This window comes from Cucurbita maxima, unplaced genomic scaffold (genome assembly GCF_002738345.1).
Source record: "Cucurbita maxima cultivar Rimu unplaced genomic scaffold, Cmax_1.0 Cma_Scf00001, whole genome shotgun sequence".
Taxonomy (NCBI): Eukaryota; Viridiplantae; Streptophyta; class Magnoliopsida; order Cucurbitales; family Cucurbitaceae; genus Cucurbita; species Cucurbita maxima.
In genome coordinates, this window is record NW_019272017.1 from 163,785 (window position 1) to 184,747 (window position 20,963).

The window sequence follows — 20,963 nt, forward strand, 5'->3', positions numbered from 1 at the left end:
TAAATTAAATAAGTATCCTCATGCAGACTAGATGAAACTCAATTCTCGTGTATTTTCTCAGTTATATAATAAAATGTTATCTTTTGGTATATTGATCCGTTATTACTAACGCATATTAATTTTAAGAAAAATAAATGTAAACAAAAAGAATATATATATATATCTATATATTTGTAGTAGTATAGGAAATAAAGGAGACCAACCAGAATTACATATATTCGCATAAAAATGTTGGAACAAAATAAAGAGGAATATGGTTGTCAATATTTGATTGATGACTATCTTAGATATTACGTTTCTTTGGTTTATGCTTATGGCCTACAAGAGATGTGCACTGGGTGGGGTCAAGTGTCGAGGGAGTTAACACTGCATCCGTTCACGAAATATGTAAATATGTAAATATGTGCAAAGCATAGAGAGTTCTCTTGCAAGAAGAATTAAAATATCATGGTGTCCAAGTTATAAGTTCAAAGAACCATTTAAAACTTTGTTTCCTTTTGCCATGCTTCAATTCAACGATGGGCAAGACTGAGAATAATCTGGCAATCCAGCTCCTTCTTGAAAAAATTCCAGCAATTTCAAGAGTGGCATTGAAAACATAAACAAGAACCATAACGAGAAGAGTTGTTAAAGCGTTGGAAAGAGATTGTGGAGAGTTCGATTCTCTTTTCTTCTTGATAATGATCATGGATCAGTTTTCAAGGAAATTTGTCAAACTTCTTGAAGATGGTTTATCATCTATTTATTCAGATTATTCTTACAATTATTGTGGATCCAAAAATCGAGAAGAAAGAAGAACTATACCAAATTGAGAATTTTTGTCCAAAGATAGCATCTTCACTGGAAATTAATAAATTATTCTCATGATCATCAACCATGAAGAGATGGCAGAAGTTAACAATAATTACAAAACTTTAGGTCATTTGAAAAATAGCTCAACAAATCTTTAGATCCGATTAACAGAAAAAGGAATACAGTAAGTTACACAATAAACAATGGTGTTAATATTAATAATAATCAAAAGTGTCCATATGCTTTAATCGGATCCTGTAAGCAAAAGAAATAGCTCATCATCGGTAATTGATCCCATTTCCATTGCTCTTTCTAACGCACTTAATCCCCCACCATCTTTGATTGATTGTCGAGCACCTCTGTTCATAAAGTTATAAGAAGCAGGGACACAGGTAATAAGATTGCATAACACCACTATCAATGTCATTTGAAATAATATACACTTCTAGCTTGATCAAGCAACTCTAACAAATAATTTCCCATTGGTCCCCAGTATTTTTTTAAAAATTGATTTGTTCATTAAGATTTGTGTCAAATTGTTCCGTCGTCAGCAAACGTTATAAAGTTCTACCATTGACATCAGAAAACCTTCCAGCTACATGTCAATTGCCTTTTGTAAAAAAAATGTTGTAAATCTATTTTTACGTTAGGATGAAAAGAATGGAATTAAAAGCTTATAATGTAACTTCGGGACCAGATGGAGAGTTCTTCCTCCATGTTTATGAGAAATTGCGAACTACATCTCTTACTTGAGTACTGCAGAGAAAAGTTAGAATGAGCAAATCAAGTGTTTACCCCTCTAGACTCCATTACTTCTTGCCAGTAAAAGTTTGCTACATTGCTAAAGTAAAAGATTAAATTATCACAGCCCATTAGATTAAGTTTTTGTGGAGTGCTGATTTAACATAGTATCATAGTAGGAGGTTCTATGTTCACACATTTGTAATGTCATTTTCTCCCAATTAATACCAATCACCACTTGTTGGATTTTGTACTAATATCCAAACCGTCTAAAGGAGAGTTGGAAGTATTGATATAAGACTCTACCTTAACCTATTAGCTTAGGCTTTTCGATTGGGGATACTTGACACCTATATTTTCTAATAATCAACAAAAGGGTAGTTCTCTAAGTAGCAACAGCCACCCTCACCCAACAACAAAACACCACAAAAATAAACAGCTCCAACATAAAGAAAGGAAAAAAAAAAAAAAAAAATGAAGAAGAAGAAGAAGAAAGAGAACAGATTGTACCTTCTCAGTAGCAACTTAGCCAGCGTGTTGTTTTTCTGGGAGATGCATTGGTGTAGAGGCGTCCTTCCATGAGAATCGCGTACATTTATATCAGCACCAAATTGCAATAACAATTCAAGCATCACTTGGTTGTCATTTTGACAAGCGAGATGCAATAATGAGCAACCTTGAAGACTGCTCCTTGACTCATTAGAATCCATCTCTCTCCCGCACGATGATGGATTATGTGATTCTCGATTACCTCCCGAGGGTTCCTCATCCAAATGTGGGCTTGAACTGACACTGACCGCATGATCATAAGTTTTGTTGACAATTGACACTGCCGAAACTGCAATGAGGCGGTAGACTTCTCGCAAGTCATTTGTTCGGACAGCTTCCCATATACTTTTTGCATAAGAATTGTTGCCGGACGCTTCGGTATCCTTGACCAAAAGCTGTTTCTCTACATACTATTCAAGAAACAGAAGCTACAAATAATAAACTTATATGACAAAACTTGTGAAAAGGTACTGAGCTTCATATGAGAGAAATATGAAAATACAAGCATATCCCAAGAGAAAGTCATCAATGCAGTGAAAACAAAAATATTTAAATGATCTTCTAGAATAGTGACCAATAACAATAATGTGTAGATATTATAATAATAATGTGGAAGGATACTACCTTACTCTCTGATTGTATTGAAAAACAGAAGTGCGAATACAAGATATATACAAGACAGCCCAGACAATTCTCGAGGCCTATCCGTCAACAAACACAGTACTAATATCCGTGCCCTTCCCAAACTAACTAATCATACCACACGTTCCGCTAACGAATTTTCTGGAGGTCTTTTTCCTAGATACCCCTCCTAGATTAGGTGATCACAATTGGGGCCAAAAATAATGCAGTGGGGTTGCTCGCAAGGAATTATGAATAATTAAATTAAAAATATATATGAAAAATGGGCAATGATTTACAGACCTTATACACTATTTAGCAAAAGTGGAAAATGCAGAGGAAAAGTGCATTCTACCTTAGCCTGAATGTATTTCTCCCTACGCTGTATGGCATCCTTGGGACTTGGTTTCGGAATTGAAGTGACTACAGCATGTTGTGTGTTATCACTGCAAAAAGTTCTTGCTTTTAGAATTCAATAGAAGAGAAATGAAAAGTTAAAGATGGCATCCATGAGAAAAATAAAGTGATCAAAACATTTTTTGTTCCCACTTTCTGAAACCATCGCTAGGAGAAAGAATTGTCAACTTGAAACTTCGGGATTTCATTACAAACTATTTAGTGTCTTCTTTTAACCTAACATTTATTATTTTATTGATCAAAATAAGTTGAACAAAAAGGGAATATATACGTACTTAAATCATTACATACAATATGCAAAAATATTTAACCAGAAGCTAAGCACAGCCGCATTGGAATGATATCTCTTAATAAAAAAGAGCAATACAATTAGCAAAGTAGTTTGTTGAAAGTTATTAGACAAATATTTGTTATAAATAGAAGGGTCGGGCTTTGAGGCAGGCAGACAATATTGTAGTGGTTTGATCTTGAGTGTGCCTAAAGAGAAGATGGTACAAGGACCTTGAACTAATTGAGAGTTTCTTGTTGTGTTCTCTTACCTTTTTATCTTTCGAGATAATTATTGTCTTATTATGTAGCTCCTCAGTGACGTTAATTTTGCCCATTCCCGATTGGTTTTAGGGGAGGTAATATTCCTCAATCGTCACATGCTACAGCCTATTTCATTTGAACTGCAAGTTTTCAATATTCCATATAGCCAAAGAGAACATTTTACAACAAAGTGGTCTAATGCTTCAACATGTAAACACTAAATAAGCCTAGAATTGCATTCTTTGAGACAACAGACTCAAGAACTGTGATTATACATGGATATCGACTACCAGCCAGAATACAAAAAGAGGAAAACTTCAACACTCACTAAGTTTGTTGTCTTTTGTTGGTGTTACCATTAGCTTCAAGTTTTGAACTGTATTGTTCTTTTATGCTGTGTAGTTGGGGTTTTGGCTATTATGTATTTTTTTTGCAAGTTTTGGTACCTTCCATCGTAATTTTTCAATACAATCCATGACAAGTCCATTTCTTTTATTTATTTATTTATTTATTTATTATTATTATTATTATTTAAGAAAACCAATAACTTTAATTACTTTTCTGTAACATTAAACTACAAAAGTATTATTAAGACGGGAAATAATTATCACACTAAAACAAAGTCTAGCATGCTCCAACCAAAATGAATTCTATCCATGGCCCACTACAAGTTGGAGGAATCATATGAAAATTGTATAGCGTAAGAAACGACTACCACATATACAATTAAAGTGATAAACTCTCTTCCACTACCTCGTTCCATCAATTTTTTGATAACCAGTTCCTTCCCACAATTTTCATTTTTTTTTTTGGTCCTCTTTGCGTTACTTTCCTTACCCATGAATATTTACTGTAATTCTCCACAAAGAATCTCTCTTTGAGTTTCTTATTCTAGCCACAAAACAACAAACTTGGGATTGGCCAAAAATGTCTGGCAACGATACTCTCTGCAGCAGAAGAGTAAAGTCCATATTGGTGGAAATATGTATCCGGCATCGATACCAGCTCTGGAATATTCATATACTTGCTGCTGCCTACAGTTTTTAGTAAAATTATGCCAACAGCTGGCCGATCCTTTCCATTTCTTCGTCCTCATGTGGATTATATTCTTTACATGGTTCCATTCATTAACTACAACTAAATTGTATACAAACATGTTTCCTCATCAGTACGCTGCCTAAAAAATGATGTAAATATCTACTACCTTGAGAATAAGAGATACTGTAGGAATATTTTGCTACACTATGTAAGATTGTACGAACAATAAAATTTGAAATATATTCGAGCATCAAGTGACCAATACGATTCAAGGAAATATTACCTTCCAGTATCAGCAAGAAGCAATCCCTCCCAAATAGAGTTACAATAAGCATTCCCCAAGTTCCTAAACAAGTCCAGTATTGAAGGCTCCCAAACTTTGACATCTAATATTATGGATCTCACCTGCATGAGCCAGAATATAAGCCCATCAGTTTTTCTTTTCACAAGATAAGATTAATATTTTCTTCACTAACACATAAATTGCAATGGCTGACAATTCTTAAAAACTTTTGACTATAGACCTCGTTGAAGGAAAAATATTACGTCTGGTTATATTTGTTACTTTGGGACAGTCCTTCAATTCTCTTATTTTGATATCATGTCACTAATTTAAACTAATCACCGATTTTTAAAACTAGAACATTTTTAGTTTTTTGAGAGCACTTTGTTAGATTAACCAATCTTGAGCTCTCAAATCACTTAATTTAAGTACTTGCAGTAAGATTTATTCTTATACTTCATAAGAGGCAAAGGAACCCCGACGTCTTTATTTATTTATATATATACGTTTTTATAGCAGAAACTTCTTTTGAGAAAAGAGACCTGGACTTTTCTCATCTCATGACACCATATTAACCCGTATAGAAAAATAAATAACAAACATTAACAGAAAAAATAAAAGTAGCTTCTCTGTACGTAGGAATAAATAAATAACAAGTATAATTTTGTCGTTTGATAGTACAAGGGCATTAACATTCTCATTTCCAAATATTTTAACAATTGTTTCTGCTGAGCGTCCAATGTTCCTCTCCATATGTTTCTTGTAGATATTGGACACAAGACATTTATTTCATTATTTTCATAGTAGAACAATATCATTTTCGCCATATACACGTTCCGAACTTTAGAGTTCAAAGATAACATTACATTGAATGATTGGCCAATATTTTTCAAAGACTAGAGAAACATGTCTGAGGTAAACCCAACCCACTAGCACAAAAACCAAAATCCATAGAGTTAACAACTAACAAAATTGAACTTGATTTGAATACCTTTGAAATATGGACACCAAGATTACGGTGCACACCAGAGCATTCTATGCACAATAAAATGCCAAGGTTCAGAGATGCCCATTCAGGTTCTGGAGTGCCACACTCTGCACATATATCATTTCCAGGAATTTCTCTTAGTATCTTAGAAACAGAATCTCCTTGGCTGCCATCTTCTATTCTTTTTTGATGTTGTGTCTGAACATTATAATTATCAAAATGGTTTTTATCATTCTCCGGATGTTTCGCTTCCAGGAATGGCTGCAGAAGATTCAAATGGCTGTATAATAAGCATCCATGCTTTAATCCTTTGCACTCACACATGCATAAACAAAAGAGCTACTGGGAACAAACCTGTTGAAGAAAATAAGAATTGAAAAGAGAAGTGATAGCCCCCATGATTTTATTGACCCAGTCCATCCTATCTGCCTCATTTTCAGCCTGGCCCAAAGAAGAAAAAAAAAGTATCAACAAAGTTTATGTTGAACAAAATGGTCTTATTTCCATTCATTAATTAAGAGAGCCCAAAAGTTTCAACAATAAAATTTTTATTCCAATTGTAGTAGTCTATCCATGATAAGTGCCCTTCCACCTCCTATCCTTGTATTGTCCTTGGGCTCATTTCAAAATGTTGATAATAACCATTTATGGTATTGATCTTTATGGACATATCCTAGAAAATATTCTGGAATTATTGTCTTCTCCTCCCTTAGTTACCAGATTTCCCTCACTTACCTTGCATTTATTTTCCCATTATATTTTCCTTTTGTTGCAAACTTCTCCCTTTGAATTCTAGGGCTATACAATATGAATGAGTTCAATATTCGAAGAAATATTTTTCTCTTGTAAAACAACACAATGTGTTAGATCACAAAGTAGAACTCACATTTCATATCAATGCTCATTGCAGCCTAAGAGATGGAAAATTCTGTCATTTTCAGACTAAGGACATAAAAAGGAAACAAAAACAGAAAAGACTATAAGAGGTTGCTAGCAGATAGCAAGGTCGAACTAGAAAGTGCAGATCATGGATATATGCACTCAAGATTAGAGAACTCAACATTCAAGCCAAAATGTTAGAAACATAAATAGCTAAGAAGAAAACAGAAAAACTAGGATGAATAAGCAATTTTGAGGCTTAAAAAGTACATCAGAATAGCTAAGTCAACCATTACCTGCAAAGTATAGGTCTTAGAGGGAGAAATTATTCTGAAGCAAAGTCGAAGATCTGAATCCTCTGCATCCATCTTTATTGTAGATGTATGCAGATTAACTTTAGAACAATGCAAAATTTCTTCATTGAGTGATGATGTCCTAGTGTGCCTTGAACGGAATCTGCCAAAGACACTGTTGTTGTGTTCATCTGAACGATTGAAACTATGAGATTGAGGGCCCTGAAGAGATATTAAACACACTAGATTTACCAAAATCCGGAGATCAGATCTCAAGGAAAATTCTTATAATTATTTATATTTCTATCTCCATAATCATTGTCGAGAATACTACAAATATTACTCATACACAAAGGAAATGCTCGAGTAAAAGGTTTCCACCTAGAAAGAAAATAAATGACAATAAAAAGGTGATTTGAATGCGCATAGAATATGTAAGATATTTATTTATATAATTCATATTAACCTTTCAAGCAAAAAGAATAGGATATAACAACTTCACACCAGCAGCCAAATTTGAGCTTCATATAAATTCCATTGAAAAACAATGTCCAAAATATTGACTTCCAGTAGTCATCCATTTCATTTTTCCTTATTTCACAATAAATCAGAATTTCATCCCACGGACAAACTTTTTTTTGCATGAAAATTCAGTGGGACAAATTACATCTCACATATATCATGAATAAAAAAATTCAAGCTAAAAATTGATTAATCATCAACAATCAGAGTAGTATCATAGGAGAAATTAATTATCCATATCAAATTGGATTCTTGGCTCCATAAATAATTTTTTTTTCAATTCTATTTTATTTTATTTTTTAGAACTTTTTTAAAAATCTTTTTTAACCATAACAAAATTTTCTTTGATAGGTGAAAAGGTCGACAAATGTTCAAGGAATAAAGATACAATATTTATATTTTTTTTATTAGAAAAAACTTTCTATTTATTGAGCATTGAATTTTGATTTTTCTTCTTTTTCTATTACAAACGACCACCCTTTTACACAATACAATCATTTGAGTTACAAGCCCAACATGTAGAATTGAAAAGGATAAAAAGGTTCGGTTCAAATTCTTCTAGAAACTTAAACCACCAAAAATGGTGCTAACGCTTCCTTAACCTATAACCAAATAAAAACATTGATTGTAGATAGGACACCACATTAAACAAAAAACAAAAGCTTACTGATCCAATGTCAAGGAGATGCTTTTTAACAATTCCTCCCAGGACGTCTTTTAAGGCACGAAGTGCATTAAAGCACAATGGACCTTTGGGGCTTAAGCATGTAGCACAAAAAAGGGGCTTGTAAAGCGTTCATATATATAGAAACACATATTCCACTAAAAATAATTCTTGAGATATTTATCTTAGTTGCTGCCTTGCTGGAAGTCAAGGTATTGAAAATGCTCTATTTTTAAAAAAAAAAAATACTCAATACAGAAGATCCCTTGCAAGTCTACAAATTTAACAAATAAACATACCACATATTTGCTTGCCTTGTTTTTATAATAATAGAGAGCACCTTGACCGTCAAGTACAAAAAACATCCTTTTCCAATCTCCCCTTGAACCTGAAGATCGTTTCAAAAGATATCCTTGTTTTATTGTTTGAACCTACAGATACAAAGATTACAAAAAGAATAGTTAATTGACATCACTGGATACATGAAATCATTTTAAATTACTATGGTCTCATAAAAAAAATAAGAAATAAATAAATAGAACTTCTTAACATAACGATAAAAGTTAACAAAAAAAAAATGCCAGTAGAAAATGCAGTTTATAGCGAAGCAGAAAGTCTTTTGATGCAATCCGAAGGTCCAAGATTTTATTTCTGATTTCAAAGTCGATCTCTTTACAAAGCCCTTAGTCAGTATTTGTAGGTCCTCGAGTTTACTTGGATAAGGAGAAAACATCAAGCAGATGATACGCAGAAAGTTCTGGTACATTAAAAGTGGAAGAAATCTTAACTTATGGAGGGAGATCAATTTTTATGCATTGGTCCCACTTTGTTGCAAAATTGGATAGGGACCAATCTGTTTTGGCTGGAGTTTGCTAAATCATCCATGCGGTAATCAAGCATTAAAGATATATATCATCACTAAAACCTTTCACGGAACTTTTGCTCTCTTCTGTATTTGTCTACAGAAGCCTTGTACTGGAGATTAGTTTGCTCTAAATGATCTTGAACTTCCTTCTGAAGAGCAGTATACCAATCAGCCATGTCCTCGGCTTCCGGGCAGAAATCAAGTGAAGTAGGTAAGGTTACAAGATCAGTGGTTAAACTGGAAGTTTTGTATAGACTACTTCCCTGCAATCTATTCTTCATCTGATTCAATGCAAACTCTACCTGAGAGTATTGTCAATTCCCACTGTTTAGGTCAACTTGCACTATGACACCGAAGAAGGTTTCCAATTGTCCTATTAGTAACCTAAATTTGTCCGTTTGTTGGTGGGTGTCCAGTAATACTAAAACAGAGGCTAGTATCAATTTTTTTCCACAAGGTTCGCCAAAAATGGCTTGATTTGACATCCTGATCAGATACAATGGACTAGGTATCCCATGGAGTCTTACAATCTCCTTAAGAAAATCAATTCCAACTTATCAGAAGTTTTTCAACAAGGCAAGAAATGTGTCATTTTACTGAATCAACCCACCATAACAACTATTGAATTGAAACCATGCTCGGTGAATGGTAATCCTAGAACAAAATCCATAAAGGTCTTTCCAAATAGATTTAGGGATAGGAAAAGGAATGTATAATCCAGTATTACCAGATTGGTCTTGACATGTTTGACAGATGTAGCAACGTTGAACAAAATTATGAACATCCTTTCTCATTTGAGGCCAGAAATAATGTGTTGAAACATGATAAAAAGTCCTATTCTTTTCAAAATGTCCAGCTAGCCCCCCACTATGTAATTCCTTGATAATAGATTCACGTAAGAAGGATGGGTATGCATAATACATCTGAAGAAGAACATGCAGATTGGTTTGGTTGTCCAGTAGAATATGAATCTTGAAATATAATGTTGACATATTCAAATGGGTAAATTTCATATGAAGGGTGAGAAATTGATTTGGCTTCCTTCTCATTCTCATTCTCCTTCTCAGTTTACTGTTTTGTTTGTCCATCTTCTTGAAAGATTAAAGAATTATGCCCACTGACGTCTTGCACTTCAACTTCAAAGAACATCTGAGCCTGTTCTGAGCCAAATAAAAAGGAGAATCATCAACCGTGTCCATCAATTTTTCTCAACTTCATCTTCCTCATCACAATAATTTTTAAATTTTAGAAAACACTCCTCTTCTTGGCTGAAAAAATCTCCTTGGCTGGAACAATTGGAATCAAGAACCAAGAAACCTTCATTTAAGCATTCTTGGAGTTTATCGTGATGAAAAAGGCTCTCAACATTTTCTGTAAGGTAGGATTTACGTTCTTTGGATCACTTTTTCTTGTCTATCTCCACAATTTTGGTGTATATCTCCATGGTAGAAATCTTCTTTTCTTGAACATTCATAATCTTGAAAATTGATGTTCAAGAGGCCTCCCCACTGTATTTTGATGAATATTTCTCATATGATCTATGAGTCCTTGGCTTCAGGTGAATACTTCTCTGCATTGAACTTGTCGATTTGTCGAACATTAATCCGAATTGTGAATTAATTCCCCCAACACACCCTCAACATCCATCAACCTTCTCTAATTTACTCCAACTGCAAGCGTCGGTCCTGATTTCCTTCAATTTTTGCCTCCATTGAGTGTGATCCACATTTGACGGAAATTTTTCTGGCCTTAAACTTTTTTCTTGTGCTGTGAAATTTTGTGAACGGCAACTTCTTGAACATTCTTGAATTTGTATCACGACTTTCTTCGGAATCACTAGAGTACTAAAATAAGAATTCCAATATAAAACTTGAGTATCGGTAGGGTTGCTATGTTGAAATTCATCTTCCAAATCAGTAGAATCAAATATACGGATGCTCTAAGTGAGTATAACAGCCGAAAGGACCTTAAGTTTTTGTAACTTGGCATACATTTACAGCTATTTAAAAGTAACTGATAAGGGGAAAAAAAACGCTATTTACCTTCCCATTCACAATGGAATTAGGAGCTGCTTCAACATTTCTGTAGGAGATAACACCACTACCACGAATGCCATCAAAAACGACAGAAGGGTCAAAACAATCAGAAGCTTGCAAATTGTCCAGCTGTGCCTGTGTCCTGAATTCCTGAATCCTTTTCGCAAGTTTGTCTTGTTCAATGTTGGCCAGCTCTTTAGATTGTTGTGCATATGTTAGAACCTTAAACAACGGAATGTAAAAATTACGAGGAAAAAAGTAATTCACTAGTGCAAGATTAGAATAAGGTTCACTATGTTATCAAAAAAAGAGGAGGAAACTTGTCCAAGCGGATAATGACAGACAGACTTCAACTCCAATAAAAAACGATACTTGATGCAGAAACATGCCAGATAACCAAATGAAATATCATAGCCCCAATATAGCGGCCCCTCTATCATCTCAAATGTCCCACCCAAGAGATTAAACTAGATGATTGTGTTACTAATGCCTTCATCTTTAGTTATATTGATCTGTGATAGATTCTCCACACCAGAAATTTCAATGATTCGGAAATATAGAAGCATACCTGATGAATGAATGGTTCCATCTGGCCAAATAAATCATAGCCCTAATGGATAAATAAACTTGACTTAGTCCACATCATAATGGTAAAAACACTCAAATCATAAAATAGATTATCGTCAAATGATTTAAAGAACATACTAGCTTAAAATATCTCAAATGAGCATCCATCAGTGCACTTGTAGATTCTAAGAACTCATACTTCTTCTTTGCCTCAACGTTCATAAGAGCATTCACCTACCGCCCTCGAAACAGTAAAAACGTTAGTCAGTAAAAAGCCTGAAAGAGATCAGGACAGCTAAAAACGGTCTAATAGTTAACCTACTAGATTGAAGCGGCTTTTCTCGAATGCTGACTTTGAATTCAGGAGGTCCTGAAATAACACTGGGAGGTCATCAATAAAATACTTCACAAATATTATATAGAAGAAAATAGACCTTCTCCAAAAAACAATAAGAAACCATGACAAATTAACAGGGAAGATAAGAATGACAACACCCAAAAGTGATTGTACAGATTTTCAAAATCATTTCATTTTTTTCATAGTTGGACTTGACCAAGTCATTAACAACCTGGCTACTCTTATTACTTTTTTATTTTTTTAAGAGAAACATCCGTAGGTTATTTCCTACATGAGATGAACAGATATTCAAAGCCAAAGGAATTATAAAAAATTAAAAATTAAAAAAATTAAAAAAAAAAATTTAAATCTTCCAATGAGCCATAGAGTAGCTACGTCATAATTGCTAAAGAAGCTAGCATTTTATACCAAGTTTGGGCTAAAAAAGATAATGACTCAAAAAAAATATCAAAACTCTTGTTACTAGTAGTAGATTTTTTTTAATCCACTTTGGGTGAGTGAGAGGCCTCTTTCCTCCTCTTTTGTAAATTTCATTTATCAATCCTCAAGCTGAGTAATAGATATCATTCATTTTCAGCTTGAATACTAACTCATGAATTACACAAATATCTCCTAACTTAAGGCTAATCTTCCGACACCTTTCTATGGATTTAATACTTGGTTTACCTAGAACTCAACATGGTTTTGGCTCGGTTTTAGTTGTCATGGATTAATTTAGCAAGATGCCTTATTTTATTGCTTGTAAAAAGACTCACGATGCCTTGAATATTGCTAACTTGTTTTTTTTTTTTCGTGAAAGTGTTAGACTCCATAGAATTCCTAAGACTGTTGTTTCGGATAGGAATGCTAAGTTCATGAGTTATTTTTGGCAAATTCTTTGGAAACAATTTGGAACCAACCTTCTTTTAGCACCACTAGTCATCCACAAACAGATATCACTAATAGAACTCTTAGTAACTTCTTGCCTTGCTGAAGTGGTGATAAACCACGAAAATGGGACCTCTCTCGCCCAAGCCAAAATTCCTTTCAACCATACAGTGAACTGTTCCACAGAAAAGTCTCCATTTGAGATTGTATACACTTGTATCCCTCGCTTAACTTTTGATCTTGCTAATTCACCCTCTTTAGTTGATCTTAGTGCTGAGGCTGAGTTCATGGCTGACCGAGTTGAATTACACCAAGAGGTTTGTCATCATCTTGAGGAGGCTAATGCTTCCTATAAGGCCCGAGCAGATGCTCAACAGCATGCTATGGATTTCAAAAATGGAGACCTGGTCATGGTGCATTTAAAGAAATCTCACTAACCCTCTAGAATTCACTCTAAATTAACCAATAAGAAGATTGGTCTTTTCCCTATTTTGTACAAAATCAACCCCAATGCCTACAGTTTAGAACTTCCATCCTCCATGCGCATTAGTAACATCTTCAATGTTTCAGATATCTTCCCTATTTTGCGGCAGATGAGTTCCTTTTAGCTATTAGGACTCAAAGGTGAGTTTAATTTTGGTGGGGTGGGTTTGATGTAGGCTTATGTTTCTCGACTCTCTTAGTTACTATGGGTTAATGTTGGGATGGGGTTATTACTAAATTATTTTAATTCCGTGGATGCACATTACTAAGAGCCTTCTTTTGAGATCTTTTAAGAGCTCTTTAGATGAAAAGGAACAAAAGAATTTGGTTGATAAGAAACATACTTTGGAGATCGTTTTTTATTATGTCATCTATAATGCTGGTATTAGTTGTCTTCTTTACTTAATTTCTATAGTTATGCTTCCCTCTAAACAAATTGGGAAAGATTTTTTAAACACCTAGAGCTACTCTCCCTTCTTTGGTAAATTCACATATTAATGAAATTATTTCTAATTAAAAAAAAAATTAGTAAATAAACATTACGCACTCCTGTGCAACTTCCTTGGTTGAATAGGTCGGTTCAATTTTACAAGAGGAAGTTACCAAAGATGATGGTTGAATTTGAATTTTCTTGTAACTCCCCAAATAGAATGAGATCTTTCTCGTATCTTATTATTAATTAATTAATTAACCTTTTTACTTTAGAAAAAATAAATTGATTATCTAATTAAAATTAAATTAAAAAAGACCTTGCTTGTGTTGTTAAACTACATACAGTTTCTAAAACAAAAGTACATCAAAACAATGAAATTCCATTTAAGGGTACAATTTCGAAAGTTTGTGTATATCAATGGCCCAGGAAGTGAGAGAGACTATCCAAGAGAAACTATTTAAAATTTAATATCAATATAGCAAAGCATACCTCTTCAAATTCTGCAACGATGTCCCCTCGTGTGTTCTTTTTCAGTGACATAAACTTTTCGCGAGCCTAGCAATGAAGTATATTTCAAATGAAAATTAACACAGTCGGAGAAATTTTACATTTATTTATTATATACATAAATTTAAGGTTTAGGTTCCATCCATCAGTAAAATTTCCCCTACTAAAGGATTTCAGTTTACTGGAAAAACCACCAACTATACCAATTTTCAGAAACATGTATCATCTGGCAAGAAGGCTTCAAGCCAAGGACAAACAAAAAAAGCAAGTATACACGTATAAACAACCAAACACAATTATTATTCTGAATGATATGCAACACCTGATCGTACTCATGCATAGCTTTATTGAAGCGTTGGCGAGAGTCCTGCAAAGGCAGAAGCATATTTTAAAGAAAAACTCGGCAAGTTTACAATTGTGCCCACTGAGAATAGGCTTCTATTCAACAGCTTTATGAGAAATTATACAATCAACGAGTCTAGAGCATGGTTAAGCTCCTCAAATGGCAAAATTCTCTTTTTTTTTTTTAACATGAAAAGAGACAAATGCTCAAAAGTTACAAACTTCACAAGGGAGTGAATAATGTGAAAATAGAAAGATTACAACGGAAAAATAAAAGTATGTCAAATGAGATGAATATTAGATAGGATGTCTAACAAAGAAGTTGGTGAGAGCACACAAAGAAGAGGCCTTCAAACGAGCCTAAACTAACCAATTTGACCAAAGAGGATTCTTGTGGTTGAAATTCTTTGATTCCTTTCAAACTATGGATGCATAAACTTCTAACCATATCGACAAGGATGATGAAGAAGAAGACAAATTTCTCCTTAAATACCATATGGAAGCTAACCCCCATTATGAGATTATCCACCAGCAAGATAAAAAGGATAAGAGAAAGAAGATGTCATCTTATAATACCTCCAGCCATCAAATTGACCTCTAGGTCACATACTCATATCTCATAAAAAGATGGCTTAGATAATGACACAAGTTCTCATCTTTCTTATAGAACCTACCTTTACTCCTTGTAAATCCTCATTCACGAACTGCATCAACCGATCCGATAATACATGTTCTACCTGCAAAAATATTTCTAGATAAATATGAAAGATTACAAAGAAAAGTCCATATGAGCGCTCATATTCTATGCTAAGGTCAATTAGACACGGTTGCATTTCTTTGCGCTTAATGCACAAGCCAAAAAGTACTAAACCTTAAACTCTTATACCCCCAATACTATAAAAGTAAATAATTAAAAATAAGAACTTTCTAAACAGCCCATAAAAAGGATCTAGAAACAACCTGGGAACGCAGTAGTTCTTTGTAGGTAGCAAGTTCACGAAATGCAGTGATAAATTTGGATATAACTGGACCTGGAACAAATTAATCGTGCAAATAACAAGTCATAATTTGCCTTTAATATACTTCCAGGTTTCTTATCAATAGCAATAAAATTAAATAAATAAAGGCATACTCTAGCTCTTTCAAAACAAGTTCGAATCTTACATGCCTACTACCACTATAGAACCTCGCTGTCAAATTGGCTATTTAACTACCACATGTAAAACATCCCTCAGGAAAAGAAAATTGAGTTGAGAAAATGAGAAAAAAATTTCTGAACAAGAAAAAAAAAAAACTTTTCTTCGATATAACCTCAAAGGATACGAACTTCCAAGAGAATCAGAATAAAAACATTAACGAAAGCAATAAATATAAAATGAAATGGCAGGTTAGAAGGAAAACATAAATGCATTCCAATTAATATTGTAATTTAAAATCGGAAAGGGTTAGAAAGAGAGCACAATGAAGCCTCAGACAAGCTTATTCAAATCGATCTAAGGAAGATGCAATAAGATCATTAGTTTCTTTTTAACCATAATTCAAAAGAAAGAAGTTTAACTGCATTAATCCACAAAACTTCGGACTATAGAGCCAAAAATGGCCCATTAATAATTGAAAAACGTTATCCTTAAATGTAAGGGAGAAAACCCACAGAAGATTGAAGACTAAGAATAGTTAGATCCATCAAGACAAATAATAAGAACAATAAAAAAAAAAGATAAGGAGAAGAGCATACTCATCCAAGAGACAACGTGAGCAAACCAAAGGCAAAATATAATGAGAAGGGAACTTCCATTGTAAAACCCCTTAAACAATTCAAGCTTACATTGATCATAATCCACATAAGAATATTAACAATTCAAGCTTACATTGATCATAATCCACATAAGAATATTAACTCTCGCTTAAGACTTTTGGACTTCCATAAAGCAAAGTAGACCACCTTATACATTGAGAAGATGATCCCAAATGCCGAGATAAGGATTTGACTGAGACAAGACTTGATGGTTCAAGTGACCAACTTCTAGAATCATCCAAAGAGCCTACATGTACTGGACATAGACAACCCAAGAGCATCCATAAATCCTTGATTTCCTTTTCCTTTAACAATCTTCTAATAATAATATTCCAAAAAAGGGTTGTGGATGTCCAATATTCAAAAAAACCGAACCATGTGAAGCAGAGAAATGCCAAACAATAGGGGAATCGAAGCTTCAAAGGATATTTGATAAACCATGGTTCTTGATAGAAAAAATTCTGCAACAGTTGCCTAATTTATAGTGAGCAAGAGAATTCGTTCGCACCCATCCCTTTGAAACACTTACCCATGAACTTCGAAGACTCACTCTATTTTTTTTCCTTCCCCTATGCCAATTAAAAGCATTAAAACCATGAATAATAGCAATAATCTTGGCCATGCAATGCATTCGACAAATCATGCAACGGATTAGATAAACCAACATATAGAAAATCATCATTTGGGCAAACAAATTGTTCCTCTTCATCCCTGACTTGCTTAAAGAAGGGAAAGGCAAGAAAGTGCAAAGATCAACAAGCAAACTCTCAAACCAACGCGAATGATTTTGAGCAATGGGGATTATCAACCTGTTCTTTGGATCCTCAACAAAAAAATATGTATCATCTTCGAACCAAATACAAATTAACAAATTGTTAACACAACAACTTCTCACTTTCATGGCAAAAAGAAGTAATATGAATGACGTTAACTAAACCATGCAAAATAACTTAAGTGGATGAACAATTCCAAACTGGAAGAGAACTCTTATCTTGTAACCAAAATCCAAGAAGAAGTAGATGACTTAACTAAATAAGATATTTATTTGGTAACCAAAACTCAAGAAGAAGAAGATGATTGACAGCTGAGACCGGAGGTTGAAGGCTGAGAATGGAGAAGAGTGGAGGAGGAGAAGAGAGGAGAGAGTATTTCTAGGGAAAGCCTTTCAACAGCTTCTTAATGTTATTAGGATATTTGTAGTTGCATAATGGTAATTAACTAGGGATCTGGCTTATATAGAAAGTAATGCCAACGAGGAATAAGTCTATTATGAGACTTGGGCGAGAGGCAAACTATTTGAAAGGCTATTGTTATTGTAATTTATCTTTGATATTGCAAATTTGCAACATAGTTCTAGAATAATTACTTTTTGCATCCATTTGGTGCTCTTTCAAAGTCATTAGTTGGGAGAATGTTAGTCTTTGGCTGGTCTCGAATGTTTTTTGGTCATGTGATTCTTCTTTGAAGGTTGGTTCACTTACTGTTTCAAGAATTTGGTCTAAGGATCCTTCTGGCTCGATTCATGGGTTTCCTCCTCCAAATTTTTGGATGGTCAAAAATTTCTGAGTGTTCCTTGTCTTGATTGAATAGAGTCTTCAAGATTGATAGCATTAGAAGTTCTTTTTGGTGTTCTCTTTCTAAGCCTTTTCTTACCTTGATAGTTCGTTACTGATTTGGAATACATCTATATCTCCTATGTAATTTTTTGCATACTTTTTGTTTCTTTTCACTACCTTAGGGAGTTAGTATGTTTTGAGCATCAGCCTCTTTTCATTTTTTCAATGAAAAGATTTGTTTCCTGTTCCATAAATAAATTACAATCTGTTCATATATCGGCTAATTGGGAGTCATTTTTGTAACTCTTTGGCTTCGTGGGGTTATCTCAACTCCCCTTTTGTATGATCTTTTCTCATTAATATATTCTTTTGTTTATTATCAAGTGTTAAGAGTTGTTTTCTTAATATAGGCATCCTAAAATATTATCATGGCTGATATAAAGGAGAACTTTTCACTTTCCTTGCCAACCCACGTTAATGTGACGACTTAAAATCACGGAGACAATTTATAAATATTGTTAAGGACTTCTCTTAAAAAGAGGAGTCACTTAGGCAACTTGCACCACCGCACTTTATAGACAATAACCTGTGGCTTCTTCATTAGTTGAGGTAAAGATAATGAATGGTATAAAGAGATCTTACAACCTCCAATGGACACACTGACAGGATCATCCTGCCCACCACCAAATCCTTCCAAAGAATCTGCAAAAGAAATGTCTCCATTACAAGCTTCTCCAAGAGTTTCCCTACAAAAGTCGACATTTGCACAAACAATATAAATAAAAAAATACTTTTGAGAAAAATGATGATATGATATGGTGACAAGGTGACAATATTATTAAAAAAAATTAACCTAGATAAAGGCAGGCATGTGTCTTGAATAAAGTAAACATTCGAGGGGATATTCCATGAGAGAGTGGGTGCATCCCAATGGTCAAACCAAACCATTGTGACAAACTTTTCATTGATATATGAGAAGGTAGAAAAAGATCAAGAATAGAACCTCCCAAAGAGGGAGAAAAGTAAAAAACACCAAAAAGAACCAGCTACAACCAAAAAGAGGGGAAACCCCAAAAATATCATGAAAAAAAAAAAATAGCAGTCACAAACCAGCCAACCAATCCAAAAAAATTACAAGGACCAAACTAAGCTGCCAGCAAGCAACAGCCACAAGTCGGAGGAAAAAAAAATTCCACAAACTAGAGCTCCTAAGCGCCTTGAAGGTATACAAGGCGAGTAACTTCAAAAGAACTCATGAGAACCTCCTCAAACAAAGAGCATCCCCCATTACGAGCCAGAACAACTGAGAAGATGCTAGCGTTCCTTCCCAACCATAAGTTCCAACAGAAGGCAAAGATAAAATTGCACCAAAGGATTGTCTTCTCCTTGGCCAATGAGGGGCGTGTTAAGGGGGCCGAAGATCTCTCCAGGTCTTGTAAGAAACCATCCAAAAGCATCTTGAAAGAAAGCTCAAAAACGGGAGGCAAAGGGACAGTTGCAAAGATGAATATGAGTTTATTGATCCTTCATACAAATGTGGCAGCAGCTTGGAGAAATATCAACCCATGGGATTTTTGGTTGTGCAATCATGAATAAGCTATCAAATATAGAATCTTAATATTTTGAGTGAGCATCCCTCCCATAATTGATTGTAACGATCAGAATTTTCCAATTTTCCAGCAGATGCAAGCTTCTTAGTTAATGAGCTTGGTGTAAAAAATTTATCCTTTTCTAAGCCCCATGTCCAGCAGTCCTCTTGATTCTTGAAATTGAAGGACAACAATAGATGGGATAAGGATGTCCATTCCTTAATTTCCACATCATTTAAGTTTCTTCTCATAAAAAGATTCAAAGATTGAGTATCCGAATTCCAAAATCAGCAATGAATGCCTCCTTTTTTAATGTGAGATGATAAAGAACAGGATACTTTGATTGAAAATTTTGCTTACCCAACCAAATATCCTTCCAGAACATAGTCTTATCTCTCTCTTTTGCACTCTAACTTCAATACGACTGAAAATCAGCTGCAGCAATTTTTCAATAGACTTCCAAGGGCCCATTGAGGAATATAAAGACTCCCTACCCGGTCAACTATTGAAGTGAGTAGAACCATATTTTATTGCAGTAACTCATCTCTCTAAAGGGCTTCATTTTCAATATAAGAGAACCAAATCCATTTAACCAAGGGAGACATTTTTCTTGTGCCATAATTCAACAAGATTTTCTAAGTTTAAGCTTTTCGTGTGGTAAGTCCTTTACGACATAGTTAATTATTTGTATAGTATCACGAGGAAGTTTTCTACAAGACCACAGTAGTGTATCCTTTATAGGAGGTCGACAAAGGATCTTCATCACACTTTTGGAAACTACCAGTTTGCCTCTTCGGATTAGAATTGTTTTTTCTAGATATTTGGTGCTTATAGGATTCAATCCGAAGAGTATAGCTCCACAGTATAGGAGTTCCTTCTTCCCTCCGCCTTTCAAGATAAGGGTCCTTTTTGTGGCGTGCTGGAGCTTGTGTGATTATGTGGCACCTTTGGCTTGAGAGAAACAATAGAGCTTTTAGGGAGTTTGAGAGACTGGGGGAGGACGTCTGGTCTCTAGTAAGGTTTAATATTTTACTTTGGAATAACTTTTTCAATTATTCTTTAGGTTTTATTTTGTTATATTGGATCCCTTTTTTGTTTTAGTTTGGCTCTTTAGTAAGACCTTTTGCATGCCCTTTGTATTCTTTCATTCCTTCTAAATTAAAGCATGGTCTGCAATCAAAAAAAAAAAAAAAAAAAAAAAAAAAAAAAAAAAAAAAAAAAAAAAAAAAAAAAAAAAAAAACAAAAC

General features: G+C 34.2%; 1 protein-coding gene across 3 annotated transcripts in view; it reads right to left on the reverse strand.

The window, feature by feature from the left end:
- Positions 1-823: 823 nt before the first annotated feature.
- Positions 824-20,963, reverse strand: part of LOC111483326 (ADP-ribosylation factor GTPase-activating protein AGD4-like) — a 23,655-nt gene continuing 3,515 nt past the window's right edge. Inside the window, exons 3-19 of one of the 3 annotated variants that reach the window (XM_023129517.1) lie at positions 18,770-18,873; positions 15,737-15,807; positions 15,451-15,513; positions 14,757-14,801; positions 14,417-14,482; positions 12,109-12,156; positions 11,925-12,020; positions 11,788-11,829; positions 11,226-11,441; positions 8,618-8,749; positions 7,136-7,354; positions 6,315-6,401; positions 5,964-6,221; positions 4,973-5,094; positions 3,059-3,149; positions 2,044-2,492; positions 824-1,151 (exon numbers count right to left, since the gene is read on the reverse strand). In XM_023129517.1, the coding sequence (XP_022985285.1) occupies positions 1,037-1,151; positions 2,044-2,492; positions 3,059-3,149; positions 4,973-5,094; positions 5,964-6,221; positions 6,315-6,401; positions 7,136-7,354; positions 8,618-8,749; positions 11,226-11,441; positions 11,788-11,829; positions 11,925-12,020; positions 12,109-12,156; positions 14,417-14,482; positions 14,757-14,801; positions 15,451-15,513; positions 15,737-15,807; positions 18,770-18,873 (2,224 nt within the window). In that variant the 3' untranslated portion in view covers positions 824-1,036. The remainder of the gene's footprint in view (positions 1,152-2,043; positions 2,493-3,058; positions 3,150-4,972; positions 5,095-5,963; positions 6,222-6,314; positions 6,402-7,135; positions 7,355-8,617; positions 8,750-11,225; positions 11,442-11,787; positions 11,830-11,924; positions 12,021-12,108; positions 12,157-14,416; positions 14,483-14,756; positions 14,802-15,450; positions 15,514-15,736; positions 15,808-18,769; positions 18,874-20,963) is intronic. The other 2 variants (XM_023129520.1, XM_023129526.1) reach the window with 2 other exon arrangements.